This window comes from Oryzias melastigma, linkage group LG14, assembly GCF_002922805.2.
Source record: "Oryzias melastigma strain HK-1 linkage group LG14, ASM292280v2, whole genome shotgun sequence".
Lineage (NCBI taxonomy): Eukaryota > Metazoa > Chordata > Actinopteri > Beloniformes > Adrianichthyidae > Oryzias > Oryzias melastigma.
The window spans coordinates 14,371,609-14,386,217 of record NC_050525.1 but is presented as its reverse complement, the minus strand read 5'-3'; the positions used below and the strand labels follow the sequence as shown (position 1 = coordinate 14,386,217).

Here is a 14,609-nt window from a genome sequence, read left to right as displayed (position 1 = left end):
ACAAATCAGAAATTCCTTTATTGTCATTGTTGGGAGTATAAAGTACAGTATATGTGTTCAGTGTTGTACTCTAAGTTTGAGTCATTAGTCCATTTTTGTTGATGCCACTGTTCTTTCAGTAGATTTGATTGACAGATTGATTTAATGTCTTTTGTCTTATTTATTTATTTTTAACTCCTCTTCTTCTTACTCTGTAGTTGCTTCCTTTAAGGGTTGTCACCACTGAATCGTTTCTCTGTATTCTCTTCATTTATGTCCTTCTTGATTCCATCCATGAACCTCTCCTGTGGTCCTCCAGCAGGCCTCTATCCTGTTTGCTCCAACGTCGCGTGTCGTCTCAACGCGTCAAAACCACCACAATCTGGTTCAAGTCAATAATCTCCAAAACATCTAAAACGAGTAAATCTTCTGTTCTATTCATCCCTAATTAAATCCTTGTTTCTAAATTAACCAAATTCTTTAAATATTTTTATTTCTTTATGTTTTTAAAAATGTAACAACACAAAAAATACGGATTACAGTGGAACAAAGTAACAGCAAGAGCTAATTTTTTATAGTTGTGATAAATATTTTTTTTAAACTTGTGATTTTTATTGATGTTTATTTTGTATTTTTGTACTTTTTAAAATTCTTATATTTTATTTTTTAATTCTTAAGTTTACTTTCATTTTGTGTTTGAAACAAAGAATAATAAAAAAAAAATCAGATTTTTCTCTTTTTTATTTATACATATTTTTTTTCAAAAATATTTTTTGGGTAACAAAGTTTGTCATTTCAATAATTCTAAATATAAGTTACATAAAAACTACGACTTTTGCTTGAATCTAAAGAAATTGTCTACATGTGTTCTTTTATAAGTTTATATGTTGATTTTTTTTAACATTCTTCACTTTAATTTAGTCAATGTTACACATCTCCATTTAAAATTAACATTTGTGTCTTCATTTTTTCACGTGAATCTTCTCATACCATCAGTGATCAGATAAACCTCCGAGTTGCTTTTGTTTTGCCGGCTTGCTCCACCTCTTGATGAACAGCTGTACACTAGAACAGCTCATCCTCCAGCCTCATAGCTTAGGGTGGGGAGGCCGGAGACACACTTTACCCCTCAGGAACCAGTGGCTAAATGGAGGAAGACCCTGGAATCACCAAACCATGAACAAATCTGGTTTCCTTTTCTATTGAGGTCATTTTCTTTGACAGCCGTGAAGAATGGCGGAAGGAGCTGATGGAGAGGAGGAGATCCAATTCCTGCGAACAGTAAGTGATGCTGTTGAAGAGTCAACTTTAAAAGAGTGGAGAAGAGAAAGTGTTTTAAAGAATTGAAGAGTTTAGAGTTCTTTTTTTAGGCCGACCTCTAACAGACAAGGACGGGTGTTGGGTTTTTGTCAGCATTGTTCCCTATTTATATCCAGGCAGCATTTGATATATGACTTTGTTGTCACAAAGGCTAAATTCTATTGCTATAAGAGTCTGAAAACATTTATAGTAAAAGAAAAATATCATTATAATTTCCTCGTTCTTTTACTCTCGTTCACAATTTTTAATTTTAATATAATTTTTAACCATGGAAGCACGTTTTTATAGTTGGTCTTAAACTGAAAAGGCAAGTCAAGCATCCTGAAAGGGAGAAAAAGTGTTGCTAAGTCTCTAATTTATCCATAAGTTAGTCTTTGTTGTGTACATCAGTGAATGAGCTAAAACTTTAAACTCAAATTTAAAATAATTGATCTTTCTGAATAAATATATTTATTTTAAAACGTCCAATTTCTTAACAAAAGGCAGTTTTTTTGCTTTTTTTTGCAAAAGCAGCACAGATTTTCTATCTTTGCAATAAGTATTTTTTAAATAATAAAATCCACGTTTGCTTAGTAAAATGTAGTTATTTAAAGAAGTGAAGCTCTTTGTGCTGCTTTTGTTTTTGTAACAGTCGGTCAAAGGACACTGTGGCCTTGCAAACACACGGCTGTAATTTAAAACTCTTTCAGTGCTGCATCTAAAGCAGTGTTAATGTGACTGCTTTTAATCAAACTCATGTCACTCAGATTTTTTCAAAAGTCTTGATCTACAAAAACAATAACCATCTGCAGACTTCACTTCAAAATGATCAACACTTAAAATATTATAATAAAAAATTATGCATAAATGACAAGAAAGTTCAATCCTGCTGATACCAAACTGAAATATTGGGTTAAAATTGAAAACAAGTGTCAGGTGTGGCCGTATGTTTGTGTGAGACATGCACTAGTCTGTGTCTGCTCCCCTTGAACTCCACACGCTTCTAAATTTACAGTGTGAGGATTAACAGTTTGAAAGCTTGGATCATTTCAGCAGCTGCTTACTTCAGTCCACGCAGGAACTTCACTGCTTGATGCTTCACCTCAGAGGCTATTTTCAAATCATTTAAGTTGAGCTTCTCCTCAGCTTAGTCTCAGTACCTCCAGACTTTGTAATAGAAGTCAAGGAAGATTAAAAGATGTGATCATAACATTTGTGGTAGTAGGAAACCAGGCCAAGGCCTTGAAGTTTGAAGTGACAGTAGAGGGGATTCTCTCAATTGTTCATCATCTGTCAAAACCAGCAGGGGGCAGTATTGAGAAAAAAAGTTCTGCTAAGTCACAATTTTCATTTTTTACAATTATATTATGAGCACATATAGTAATTTTCTTTCTACAATTGTGTCAATTTAGAAAACTTAGGGATTGAAAGTTTCATAGTAAAATAGCAGTGGGTTTCAGTACCTTTTATTAATACAGCTTTTGTTGTTTCAGTCGATTTCTCTTTAACTGAGGTCTTCAAATATACCAAAACTAAAATGTCAAAAATATGACATTTATATGGAGCCCTGGACATGATATTAAAAAATATTGTTTCCATAAATGATCATTTTGTAGGCACAAATTATCATCTAGTGTGCACAATTTACTATCTTGTATGCATACTTAACTATTTTATTTGCAGTAGTGTGCACAACAGCACATGTTACTATCTTGTGCGCACAAGTTACTATCTTGTGTGTACAGGTTACTATCTTGTGCGTACAAGTTACTATCTTGTGCGTACAAGTTATCTTGTGAATACAAGTTACTATCTTGTGTGTACAAGTTACTATCTTGTGTGCTACTATCTTGTGTACATGTTACTATCTTGTGTGTAGATGTTACTATCTTGTGTGCACATGTTACTATCTTGTCTGCACACGTTACTATCTTGTGTGTACATGTTACTATCTTGTGTGCACATGTTACTATCTTGTGCATAGAAGTTACTATCTTGTGCGTACAAGTTACTATCTTGTGTGTACAAGTTACTTTCTTGTGTGCACAATTTACTATCCTTGGTGCTTAAGTTAGCATTGTGTGCACACTATGTATTATCTTGTGTGCAAAAGTTACTTTCTTTTGAACACAAGTTACCATCTTGTGGGCACAAGTTAGATACTAAGGTTAAAGATCCTTGATAGATGAAAAAAATCCTCAACGCCAACAAAATGTTTTGATTCCTTCTTGAAAGCCTTTACTAACTTGTGTGCACAACATGCTAACTAGTGCACCCAAAATGCTAACTTTACTATTTAGTGTGCACAATTCTCAATCTTGTGTGCATAAGTTAGCAGTTTATATACATTACCAGTAATTAGTTTTTTGTGTGCAAAAGTTACCATCTTGCGTACACAACATGAGTGTATGTTATTGAGAGAATCATTCCGATCTCAATTTTGAGTACAGCTTGGTATAAATACTCTAAGTCTCTACAACTAAGTTTTAGTCCTGTCAGATGAACACAGCTGATGTAGAACAGCTACAATCTTAATGATGAGTTATAAACAAAACACAGAAAGATACTTTCAGTGTCAGACAAAGCAATGTCAAATATGTGATGTGTCGCTGTGGCAGCTGTTCCTGAGCAGCTGCCACCTCTTCCCTCTGCTGTTGCTTCAGGAATATTCATTCTAACAGCAGGATTCTAGTTCTAAGCTGATTTGACGAAAAGGTTCTGAGTAAAACAGTCTTTTGTGATGTTTACAATCAGATATAGAACTTTGCAGGCTCTGATGATGTGACTCTTTGTGCTTTAAAATACGACAAACTGTTCCTGTTCTCAGCGATACGTCTCTCTTCAGCTCAGCGTGATGACTAACTACAATACTGATGTTGAAATGGTCGGAATGCTTTTGGCCGTCAATTCTTAAATACCTGCTGCTTTCCAGAAAGGGCCGTGTGAATAGCAGGTGCAGGAGCCTGAAATAGAGAGCAAAGGGGGGCGGGGGGCTGGAATGACATAGACAACAAGATTAGAACTTAGAGACGGGGATGAATAGTAACAGAGCGGAGCAGTCATGCAGAAACATGAGTCTGGAGATTCAAAGTGCTGTAGAAACACTGTGGAGACAGATGGATCAAAAATGAAAGTTTTCTTCGACTATAATGGAGATCAAATGCATAATATTTAAATATTACAATAAAGCAGAAACTTCCTTCCTATACAAAATGCAACAGGTAATGTTGCAGTGTCTGAATTTATTTTAATCAATGAAGGACAACCATCCCTGCATACAGCACTGATGTTCCAAAAGAAACAAATAAATAAATACATATATAATTAAGACAAACAAACAATATATATATATATATATATATATATATATATATATACGCACAGATTTATCAAATTTCAGATTATTGGAAAATTGTAAAAAGCCAAAGAAAGAAGACGGATCAAGAAGTATAATTACAGATATATTTGTACAAACAATGCACAACATATTAAGACTAAAATACAGACTGTTAAAGCTGAAGTTTCATAAATAAATTTGGTGTGCTGCTGTTCCAAAACAGTAAACGCAATATATTTAGTCATTTCTGTAACGTTTGTCTGAAACCCCAAATTATGAGAAATGCTCACTAAGAGGATTTAATACATGAGAGACAGGAGTGTGGCTGGAGGGTCCTCCAATCAGCAGAGGTGCAGTCTCAGCTCTAGACAGGAGCACAAGAGGAGTCAGATTAGAATAGGATGAAGAGTAAAGTCTGCAGAGTGGCTGAAATGCAGCTGACATGGACATGAGGGACTTGAATGGCTCCTAAAAGCAGAAAAACAACAGAGTCCAGAGAAAGGTGATGGGAGGGAGGACGGCTGATGACAGATGATCCACATTTGGTCGGGGGAAAGTCCATCCACTGAGAATCTAACACAGATGTTCAGGTCGAAGCATAACAAACCAGAGTAAAACTAACTCGAGTTAGGACTGAAAAACAGGTAAAATGACCAGTCATGATCATTTGATTCATTTTTGCAGAAAGCTGATAAGTGTTGCTGTAGTCTCTTCCTTTTTTGAAGAAGTGCAAAAACAACTCTGAAGATTATTGATTTAATAAGGAAAAAAAGATTAATAAATGTTTTCATGCTTATTGTCTTAACTAAATGAAACACACATATATTGTTTTTAAGACTAAGTTTTCAAAATGTGCTCTATCATTTAGATGAGCTGCCAGTTTTATTTTTTTGCTCAAAGTGATACATCAGGCCACGTATGAATCCAACCAACAATGTAAAAACTTCCACATGTGTTGCAAAATAAAGGACACCAAAGTTTGAATCATTTTAATCTGCAATTTTTTAGTCTAATGATGCATAAATCACATGGAGAATGAAGGGAACTGCTCTATAAGACGAAAAAAATCTAAACATACTTAAATTAGGCTTTTCTGCTAAAAGAAAAAAAAGTGTCAATTGTGCTCTATAAGATTCTAAAATGTAGGATTGTGTTGATAATAAAGATCAGTATTACATTTTATGTGTGTCTTTGTGTTGACATGCTAACCCAATGACTTGTGTTGTTCCTTCAGGACGATCAGGTGGTTCTCCAGTGCACAGCGTCCATTCTGAAAGAACAGATCAAAGTGTGTCTGTCGTGTGAAGGCTTTGGGAATCGACTGTGCTTCCTTGAAACCACCTCCAATGCCCAGGTACCTAAAAGACATTTGTCATCCGTTATCTCCGACGGTTTCCACCGTCTCTGGTCACCGGCCTGACTTCTGTGTTTCAGAATGTTCCTCCAGACCTCGCCATCTGCTGCTTCATTCTGGAGCAGTCTCTGTCTGTCCGAGCCCTCCAGGAGATGCTATCCAACTCTTCTGTCGATGAGGTACGGTGGTGTTCTAAAGTCTTAAAGTATATGTGTCAATTAAAGGACTAATCGTTTCTTTTTCATCCTTTCTTATGCCTCTTTTAACCTACAAAATGAAGGCTGTTGATTTGGACAAATGGGTAAGTTTTGTACTAATTTACACAGTTTCAGTCTCCTTTTTTCGTACAGCACCGAGTATAAAAATAGAAAGGCTTTGCGAAATTGTACGATTTTTAATTTACTGAAAATATAGTAAAACTATTTTAAAAAGTGGTCATTTGTGATTAAAATCTTGTGTTTTCATTTACATTTGACCAACTCCATTTCTTTCTACCAGTCATCACAAGGAGGGGGTCATCGAACCCTTCTGTACGGACACGCCATCCTCCTGAAGCACACCCACTCTAGCATGGCAAGTTAGACTGACAACGTGTTTTTGTCCTCAATGATTATTAAACATATTTATCTTTAAAAGATGTTAAGCATGCTTTACCCTTGAACTTGTTCCTGCTCTTGCAGTACCTGAGCTGTCTGACGACTTCCCGCTCCCTGACGGATAAACTGGCTTTTGATGTTGGGTTGCAGGAAGACTCTACAGGTGATTGCTATTTACTCTCTGACTTGTTTGCACAAAAGCTTATTTTTCATTCACTTGTCCATTCTAGGAGAGGCCTGCTGGTGGACGATACACCCAGCCTCTAAGCAAAGGTCTGAAGGTGAGAAGGTCAGAGTGGGAGATGACCTCATCCTTGTCAGTGTTTCTTCAGAGCGATACCTGGTAACTATAACAACACAGCAATAATATCGAATAATACAGATTTAAGTACCTATTTAGTTTCACCCTCGCTTTGTATTTAGCATCTATCATATGCAAGTGGAGATTTGATGGTGGACGCCTCCTTCATGCAAACTCTGTGGACCATGACCCCTGTCATGTCTGGATGTGAACTAGCTGAAGGTTTGTTTTAGTGTTACATTAATCCATAAAGAATTCAGAATTGTTAGGCATATTTCATTAGGTCTAAAATTGTAACTGGCTCACAGGCTTCCTGACTGGAGGGTATGTGCTCCGGATGTTCCACGGTCACATGGATGAGTGCCTGGCCATCCCAGGAGCTGACCAAGGAGATGACCAGCGCAGGTAACGGGTATTTTCATTACCACATAGCCAATTAGATTACTGTCACCTTTTCGTGTTCCTAATAGTGTTTAGAGCAATTTAGACCTCATCAAAAACAATACTCAAGTAAACATAGTGTTACAGTACTTTGAAAAAAGGACTCAAGTAGAAGTGAAACTTAGTTATAAAGAAAAATACATGAATAAACTACAAAAATTCAAAATAAATGTTTAAATTTACAGTCTAAAAAGTATTTGCAAATTGAATAAAAAAAGCTTCTTACTTTCCAGGTTTTTTATCCAATATTTTAAATGCAAAAACACATGTTGGTTTAACTCATAGGGTAATAAAGCCAATTTTTGTTCTTAATTGGAGAAAAACTTCATTACATATCCCTGCTACTTTGAAAATATTACATATGAGGTTGTTGATACATTGTTTGATTTAGCTTAGTTGATTGAATCTACACAAGCCTATATTGATATTAAACTTTTGGGGCAATTTTCTGCCAAAGCCAACCAGGAAAAAAAAAACTAGACAATAAGTGTACGGAATTATCTTAAGTTCTCCTTGAGTAAAAGTATGGTGCAGAACATCTACAATGTTCATAGCCCCTAAAGGGACATTAAAGTATAAAAATATAAAAAAATACAAGTTTCTCGTGCACACCAGTTACTATCAGGTGTGTACCCACCACTTACTGTTTGGTGCACACCAGTTGCACAACATCAACAGTGTACGGAGCGCCTAAAGGGACTGATCTAGTTTCTGATGCGCACCAGATAGTAACTAGTGCACACCAGTTACTATCTGGTGTGCACCCACCAGTTCCTTTCCACTGCACACCAGTTGCAGAACATTAACAGTGTACAGAGCGCCTAAAGGGACATTTAAAAAAAATCTAGTTTCTGGTGCTCACCAGATAGTAACTAGTGCGCACCAGTTACTGTCTGATGTGCACCCACCAGTTACCTTCCAGTGCGGATTAGTTGCAGAACATCCACAGTGTCCGAAGCTCCATTGAAAAAAACATTTGTTTCATGTGCGTACCAGATAGTAACTAGCGCACACCAGTTACTGTCTGGTGTGCACCCACCAGTTACTATTTGGTGCACACCAGTTGTAGAACATCAACAGTGTACAGAGCCCCTAAAGAGACATTGAAAAAAAAAATTCTAGTTTCTTGTGCGCACCAGATAGTAATGAGTGTGCACCAATTACTATCTGGTGTGCACCCACCAGTTACCTTCCACTGTACACCACTTGCAGAACATGCACAGGGTACGAGGGGCTTTGTAATCATGATAATTATTTTTACCTAATTTATTAATGTACATGTAGCTGCATAATGTCACTCTTTACCACATTATTCAGATTGTGAATCCAGAAAAAAGAAGAAACAAATAAGATAAAGTGGTGATGGTATCATCCGTTCCTAACAGTAAACCAACCCATTGAACAAATTATGGAGAAGTTGGAGAAAAATCTTGGGGATAATTTACAAACTGATGATTGCTTAAAAGGGAACTATCAAGACTAACTGGTTTGCATCTATTTTTTTCTTTTCTGCCATTTTTTATTTCTGCTTTTTAGAAAAAACAGGTGTTATAATTCTGTTACAGTTGTGATTATAAAATTATCTGCTCCACACACATTGAGTTTTGCTTTAATTCAAATTGAGAGATCTATCAGATTTATCTTTTTTTCCTCTAACACTAATTTTTTTTCATTTTGTTGTTTTTGTTCATTTTTTTCAGAGTTGTTCAGTACGAAGGTGGGGCTGTGTGCAGTCACGCTCGGTCGCTATGGAGACTTGAGCCTCTGCGCATCGCGTGAGTGTCCTGATCTTTTCCTTGCCTCCAACAACTTCAGTAATTAACCCACGTTTATTCATTTCTGCTGTATGGTAGTTGGAGTGGGGGTCACATCAAATGGGGCCAATCTTTCCGGATACGCCACATAACAACAGGCAGGTATCTGTGTCTGGACGAGGAGAAAGGACTTCTGTTGGTCGACCCAGAGAAAGCAATTTCCAAGATGTCAGCCTTCTGCTTCAGGATTTCTAAGGTCATTATTGCGTCCATTTGACATCAACATAACACCAACAGAAATTAACAAGTTGTGTAAAACTACAGGAGAAAATTGAAGTGACGCAGAAGAGGGATGTGGAAGGCATGGGGATACCTGAGATCAAGTATGGAGAGTCCATGTGTTTTGTTCAGCATGTTTCATCCGGCCTTTGGCTTACATATGCAGCTGTTGATGCCAAGTCTGCACGTTTGGGGCCTCTAAAGCGAAAGGTTCAGTAAATTCAATTATTGATGTCAGTATGTAAGTGTCGGCTTTCAGCTTGAATTCATTTGGACATCTGCACCGGATTTGTAGGCCATACTCCATAAAGAAGGTCACATGGACGACGCCCTCACAGTTGCCCGATCTCAGACTGAAGAATCTCAAGCTGCAAGGATGATTTACAGCACAACAGGCCTCTTCAACCAGTTCATCAAGTATTTTTCCATTTTCTTCTGACAATTTCTCTTTGTAACCTCAGTTGTTCGCTTGTTTTTGTCCTCACATTTGTTTTCATGTCTCCAGGGGTCTGGATGCACTCAGCGGGAAAAATAAATCAGCCAACCCCCCCTCTCTACCTATGGATGCTGTTGCGCTTTCACTGCAGGACCTTATATTCTACTTTCGACCTCCAGAGGAGGAACTGGAGCATGAAGATAAGCAGTTTAAACTCCGTTCCCTCAAGAATAGACAGAACCTTTTCCAGGAGGAGGTTGGTTAAAATCAGAATATACTGTTCAGGAAAAACAATGCTGGATCTAATTTAAGAGTTTATTTTTTCTTTTTAAGGGAATGATTACTTTGGTTCTTGACTGTGTTGATCGACTCAATGTGTACAACACAGCTGCCCACTTCTCAGAATATGCTGGCGAAGAAGCTGCTGAGTCATGGAAAGAGATCGTTAACTTGCTCTATGAATTATTAGGTATGTTCATTCGTGCAAATAAGTACAATATTTGTGTTTTTGACTTGTTTAATGACCCACGTTGAATCATCTTTTGAGCTATTTTGAAGCATTCCCAGTGAGATTTTAATCATGATTATGCCGTTTTTGGAGCAACCCCACCCCCTTTTCCCTCTCCTCTTGTAGAGATTATATATTTTCATATTTTCTATATCACAAATAAGCTCTTTTTCAAAAATAATTTAGCTAAATTTTCTCAATATATGTCAGAAGAATTCCACAAGAATAAGTTAAAAGTATCATTTTCATCGGGCTTTAATGTTTTCTCAGTTGCATCATCAAAATGCTGCAATATAAATCTTTACTCCTTATCTTCTATCATGAAGCCTCTCTGATCCGAGGAAATCGAGCAAACTGTGCTCTGTTCTGTGACAATCTGGACTGGCTGGTTAGTAAACTGGATCGTTTGGAAGCCTCTTCAGGTGTGTATGATTCTTGCCTCTTGTCTATTCTGTCTAAAAGCAAAGAATTAAACTAAATGTTACTAGTGAAACTGATGTTTTTAAATTGAGTATATTTGTTCCCCACATGCTGTTTTTTCTAAAACAGGAATCCTGGAAGTTTTATATTGTGTTCTTATTGAAAGTCCAGAAGTTTTAAATATTATCCAGGAGAATCACATCAAATCCATAATTTCTCTTTTGGACAAGCATGGGCGGAACCACAAGGTCAGTAAAGGGTAACTGTTTGATCATGCAGTGGAAGTCGTCTGATCCTCATTGATGCCTTTCGTTGCCAGGTCTTGGATGTGTTGTGCTCTCTCTGTGTGTGTAACGGTGTTGCTGTGAGGTCCAATCAGAACCTCATCACAGAGAACCTCCTCCCAGGTCGTGATCTCCTCCTGCAGACCAGCATCATCAACTACGTAACTAGGTAGGTTTATTGAAGACTAGACTCCATATATTCCATTAACTGCATATGAGAACTGGACCAAGTTAGTGTGATGTCACCCAACGAAATTAAATCATTTTAGTTGGCATTTTTTCGTGGTACAAACGTCGCCATGTTGGAACCAGAAATAGTCAGTAAACAGTGATTGGTCCATTGGAATGCAGAGGGGGAGGAGTCACTCAAACCAGTTCTCATATACAGTCAATGGCATATTCTCTACTTTGTGCGAATGTTTTTGCTTACATTTTGTTTGTGTCTTTTAGCATGAGACCCAACATTTTCCTGGGAACCTGTGAGGGATCCACTCAGTATAAGAAGTGGTATTTTGAGGTCATGGTGGATCACATAGAGCCGTTCCTCACTGCTCAGCCGTACCATCTACGGGTGGGCTGGGCACTGACTGAGGGTTACAGTCCTTATCCTGGGGGTGGAGAAGGCTGGGGGGGCAATGGAGTAGGGGATGACCTCTATTCCTATAGTTTTGACGGGCTTCACCTGTGGTCAGGTAAATGGAGTTTGACTTTAGTGCTTCATATATCGTTTCTCCTACTTCACATTTGTGGTTTGTGGATACGTGGCTGCAGGGCGTGTTCCCCGTCTGGTTGCTTCTCACAGTCAGCACACTCTTTCGGCGGACGACGTCGTCAGCTGTTGTTTGGATTTGAGCGTTCCCAGTATCTCCTTCCGGATTAATGGACAGCCGGTTCAGGGAATGTTTGAAAACTTCAACTTGGATGGTCTTTTCTTCCCAGTGGTCAGCTTCTCCGCAGGCATTAAGTAGGACCGTTAATCCTTACACAAGAACCACCTTCCTTTTTTGTTTTAAATAAATTACTGATATCAGTTTTCCCCTGCAAATGCAAGGCTGCGATTTCTTCTTGGAGGCCGCCATGGGGATTTCAAATTCCTCCCACCTCCAGGGTATGCTCCGTGCTACGAAGCAGTCTTGCCCAGAGACCGTTTGCGGATTGAGCCCATCAAGGAATATAAGCATGACTTTGACGGGGTTCGCAATCTACTCGGGCCAACTCAGTCCCTCTCACACACAGCATTCACCCCTTGCCCTGTGGACACAATACAGGTAAACCCCAGTTTTTTTCATAGACTTCTGAAAAAGAACAAATAATTGGGATGATGGCAGACAAAGTGTTGTTAAACCTTGGATGAGTTTTAAATTATGTCAAAAACCACCTTTTTTTTCCCTTCACTACATAGACTTCTTTCTGTCTTTCAGATTGTGCTTCCTCCACATTTGGAGCGCATTCGGGAAAAACTTGCAGAAAACAGCCATGAGTTGTGGGCTGTTACCCGTATTGAACAAGGATGGACATTTGGACCAGTGGGTGTATCCGTGCTCCCTATCATTTCTACAGAAAACATACAATTTTTTTTATATTTTCTGTTTTGCTTTGTAGTTTCGTGACGACAACAAGAAGCTGCACCCCTGCCTGGTGGATTTTCAGAGTCTGCCTGAACCAGAGAAGAATTATAATTTAGCAATGTCAGGGGAGACACTAAAGTATGTCAGGGTCCTCTTATAATGATTGTCCTTGAAAACTATTTCTTAATGTTTTGGTGTTTTCTCTCACCAAGGACTCTGCTGGCTCTTGGCTGTCATGTTGGTATGGGAGACGAGAAAGCCGAGGAAAACTTGAAAAGGACCAAGCTTCCCAAAACGTAAGCAAAAATTTAATTTCTTTTCATTTTTTTTTCTTGCTCCTGATAATAAATGTGTTTTAGGTCAAATTGTAATCATCAAACACATTTTTTAGGTACATGCAGAGTAATGGGTACAAGCCAGCTCCTCTGGACCTGAATCATGTCAAACTGACCCCCAATCAAAACACTCTGGTGGAGAGACTGGCAGAAAACGGACACAATGTGTGGGCGAGAGACCGAGTCCGCCAGGGCTGGACTTACAGTATCGGTCAGGTACCACCTTTAGTTTAATTGATATAACTATCTAGATTATGCTATCAACAAAAATGCAATCTGTTTTTTACAGATATATGGTGCATTTTATGCTTCTTACTGCACTTTCTTTAGGACATTATGAACAAGCGCAATCCACGTTTGGTGCCCTACAACCTGCTGGATGAAAAGACTAAAAAGACCAACAGAGAGACCGTCTGTGCAGCAGTTCGCACTCTCATTGGCTACGGTTACAACATAGAACCACCCGACCAGGAGAGCAGTATGTTTGCACTGATGTCCCTCCACCGAGGGCAGCTTTCTTTAAACACTTTTGGCACATAAATAGAACACACTGTGAAGATAAAGTCTTTTGGTACATAAAACTATAAATTAATGGATTTAAAGTAACAATTTAATTAAAAAACACAAAAAAATCGGTCCAACCAGTATTTAAAGTATGACTTTCATTTGTGATTTTCAGGGTTTTGTGACGTCACAAACCTGGTTTAGAACAAAATTACTCATCTTTTTTATTTTTTTTTGCAGTAAACTTTACGTCTCGCAGTAATTTTGTACTCAGGATGTAGGTTGCTTTAGGGGCGGAGCTAGAACATCTTATATGGGGGGAGGGGTGGTAGATTTTGGAAGTGTGGCAAACGAGAACAGCAGAGTGGAGGGTCATTACAAATGAATAATGAAGGATAAAAAAATAAGTATTTCTAATGGTTTTATCATTATAATTGTTTTTATTCCATTTAAAACATTACTTTTGTCGTTTTTGCAAAGCTTAGAAAAGCTTGCGTTGATGCTTCCTTAACCTTTGTCAAGAATTACACTAATATTGACTCAAAAGTTGGGGGTGGGGTAGCGTGAGGCAAAGCTTTTTGCTTGGAGGCAGCTACGTACACCTGTTTATATGGCAATACCCCAACCCCCACCCCACCATAGCTCCGCCCCAGGTTGCTCCATTTTTTTTAACGTACGTTAAAAAGACAAATTTTACACAGGGCAGTAAAAAGGGTAAGCCTTACCCCTAAAACTATCTGATACAAAAATAAATGAAGCTAAAAATGTGTTTTCTTACTTATTTGAGTTATTTGATCATTCTGTAGGATTAAACTTTGAAAACGTTTTTAGGATTTTTTTTCTGTATTGGAAAACTAGTGTGTTTAAATCACCGTTTTATCAAACTCTGACCCAGTTTCTTTTAGGATTTCATAAATGTTTTCTTTCATGCAGGTGGCCATGGAGCAGGCAACTCTCGAGAGGATAAAATCCGACTGTTCAGAGCAGAGAAGTCGTTTGCTGTTACGCAGGGAAGGTGGTACTTTGAATTTGAAGCTGTCACGGTAGGAGAGATGAGAGTGGGCTGGGCCAGGCCAAGCGTCCGTGCACACACTGAACTCGGAGCAGACGAGTTGGCCTACGTCTTCAACGGCTACAAGGTGGGAAACCGAGCTAGTCTGTGAACCAGGAGACCTCAGAGGCATTGCAATCCGAACTTTTTAAATCATTGTCTC

The 14,609-nt window shown here is 38.2% G+C and overlaps 1 protein-coding gene across 2 annotated transcripts in view; it reads left to right on the top strand.

Moving 5' to 3' along the window:
• The first annotated feature begins 1,156 nt into the window (after positions 1 to 1,156).
• LOC112141892 (ryanodine receptor 1) overlaps positions 1,157 to 14,609 on the top strand; it is a 50,437-nt gene continuing 36,984 nt past the window's right edge. The window contains exons 1-27 of one of the 2 annotated variants that reach the window (XM_024265124.2): positions 1,157 to 1,260; positions 5,850 to 5,969; positions 6,050 to 6,148; positions 6,250 to 6,270; positions 6,468 to 6,542; positions 6,650 to 6,728; positions 6,796 to 6,908; positions 6,989 to 7,088; positions 7,175 to 7,271; positions 9,008 to 9,082; positions 9,161 to 9,317; positions 9,386 to 9,550; positions 9,636 to 9,757; positions 9,846 to 10,032; positions 10,110 to 10,245; positions 10,611 to 10,706; positions 10,834 to 10,952; positions 11,024 to 11,157; positions 11,439 to 11,680; positions 11,760 to 11,952; positions 12,040 to 12,256; positions 12,410 to 12,514; positions 12,591 to 12,694; positions 12,769 to 12,852; positions 12,948 to 13,107; positions 13,222 to 13,369; positions 14,329 to 14,534. In XM_024265124.2, coding sequence (XP_024120892.1) covers positions 1,213 to 1,260; positions 5,850 to 5,969; positions 6,050 to 6,148; positions 6,250 to 6,270; positions 6,468 to 6,542; positions 6,650 to 6,728; positions 6,796 to 6,908; positions 6,989 to 7,088; positions 7,175 to 7,271; positions 9,008 to 9,082; positions 9,161 to 9,317; positions 9,386 to 9,550; positions 9,636 to 9,757; positions 9,846 to 10,032; positions 10,110 to 10,245; positions 10,611 to 10,706; positions 10,834 to 10,952; positions 11,024 to 11,157; positions 11,439 to 11,680; positions 11,760 to 11,952; positions 12,040 to 12,256; positions 12,410 to 12,514; positions 12,591 to 12,694; positions 12,769 to 12,852; positions 12,948 to 13,107; positions 13,222 to 13,369; positions 14,329 to 14,534 — 3,402 coding nt within the window. In that variant the 5' untranslated portion in view covers positions 1,157 to 1,212. Of the gene's footprint in view, positions 1,261 to 5,849; positions 5,970 to 6,049; positions 6,149 to 6,249; positions 6,271 to 6,467; positions 6,543 to 6,649; positions 6,729 to 6,795; positions 7,089 to 7,174; positions 7,272 to 9,007; positions 9,083 to 9,160; positions 9,318 to 9,385; positions 9,551 to 9,635; positions 9,758 to 9,845; positions 10,033 to 10,109; positions 10,246 to 10,610; positions 10,707 to 10,833; positions 10,953 to 11,023; positions 11,158 to 11,438; positions 11,681 to 11,759; positions 11,953 to 12,039; positions 12,257 to 12,409; positions 12,515 to 12,590; positions 12,695 to 12,768; positions 12,853 to 12,947; positions 13,108 to 13,221; positions 13,370 to 14,328; positions 14,535 to 14,609 lie in introns of those variants that run through there. The other variant, XM_036215118.1, reaches the window with a different exon arrangement.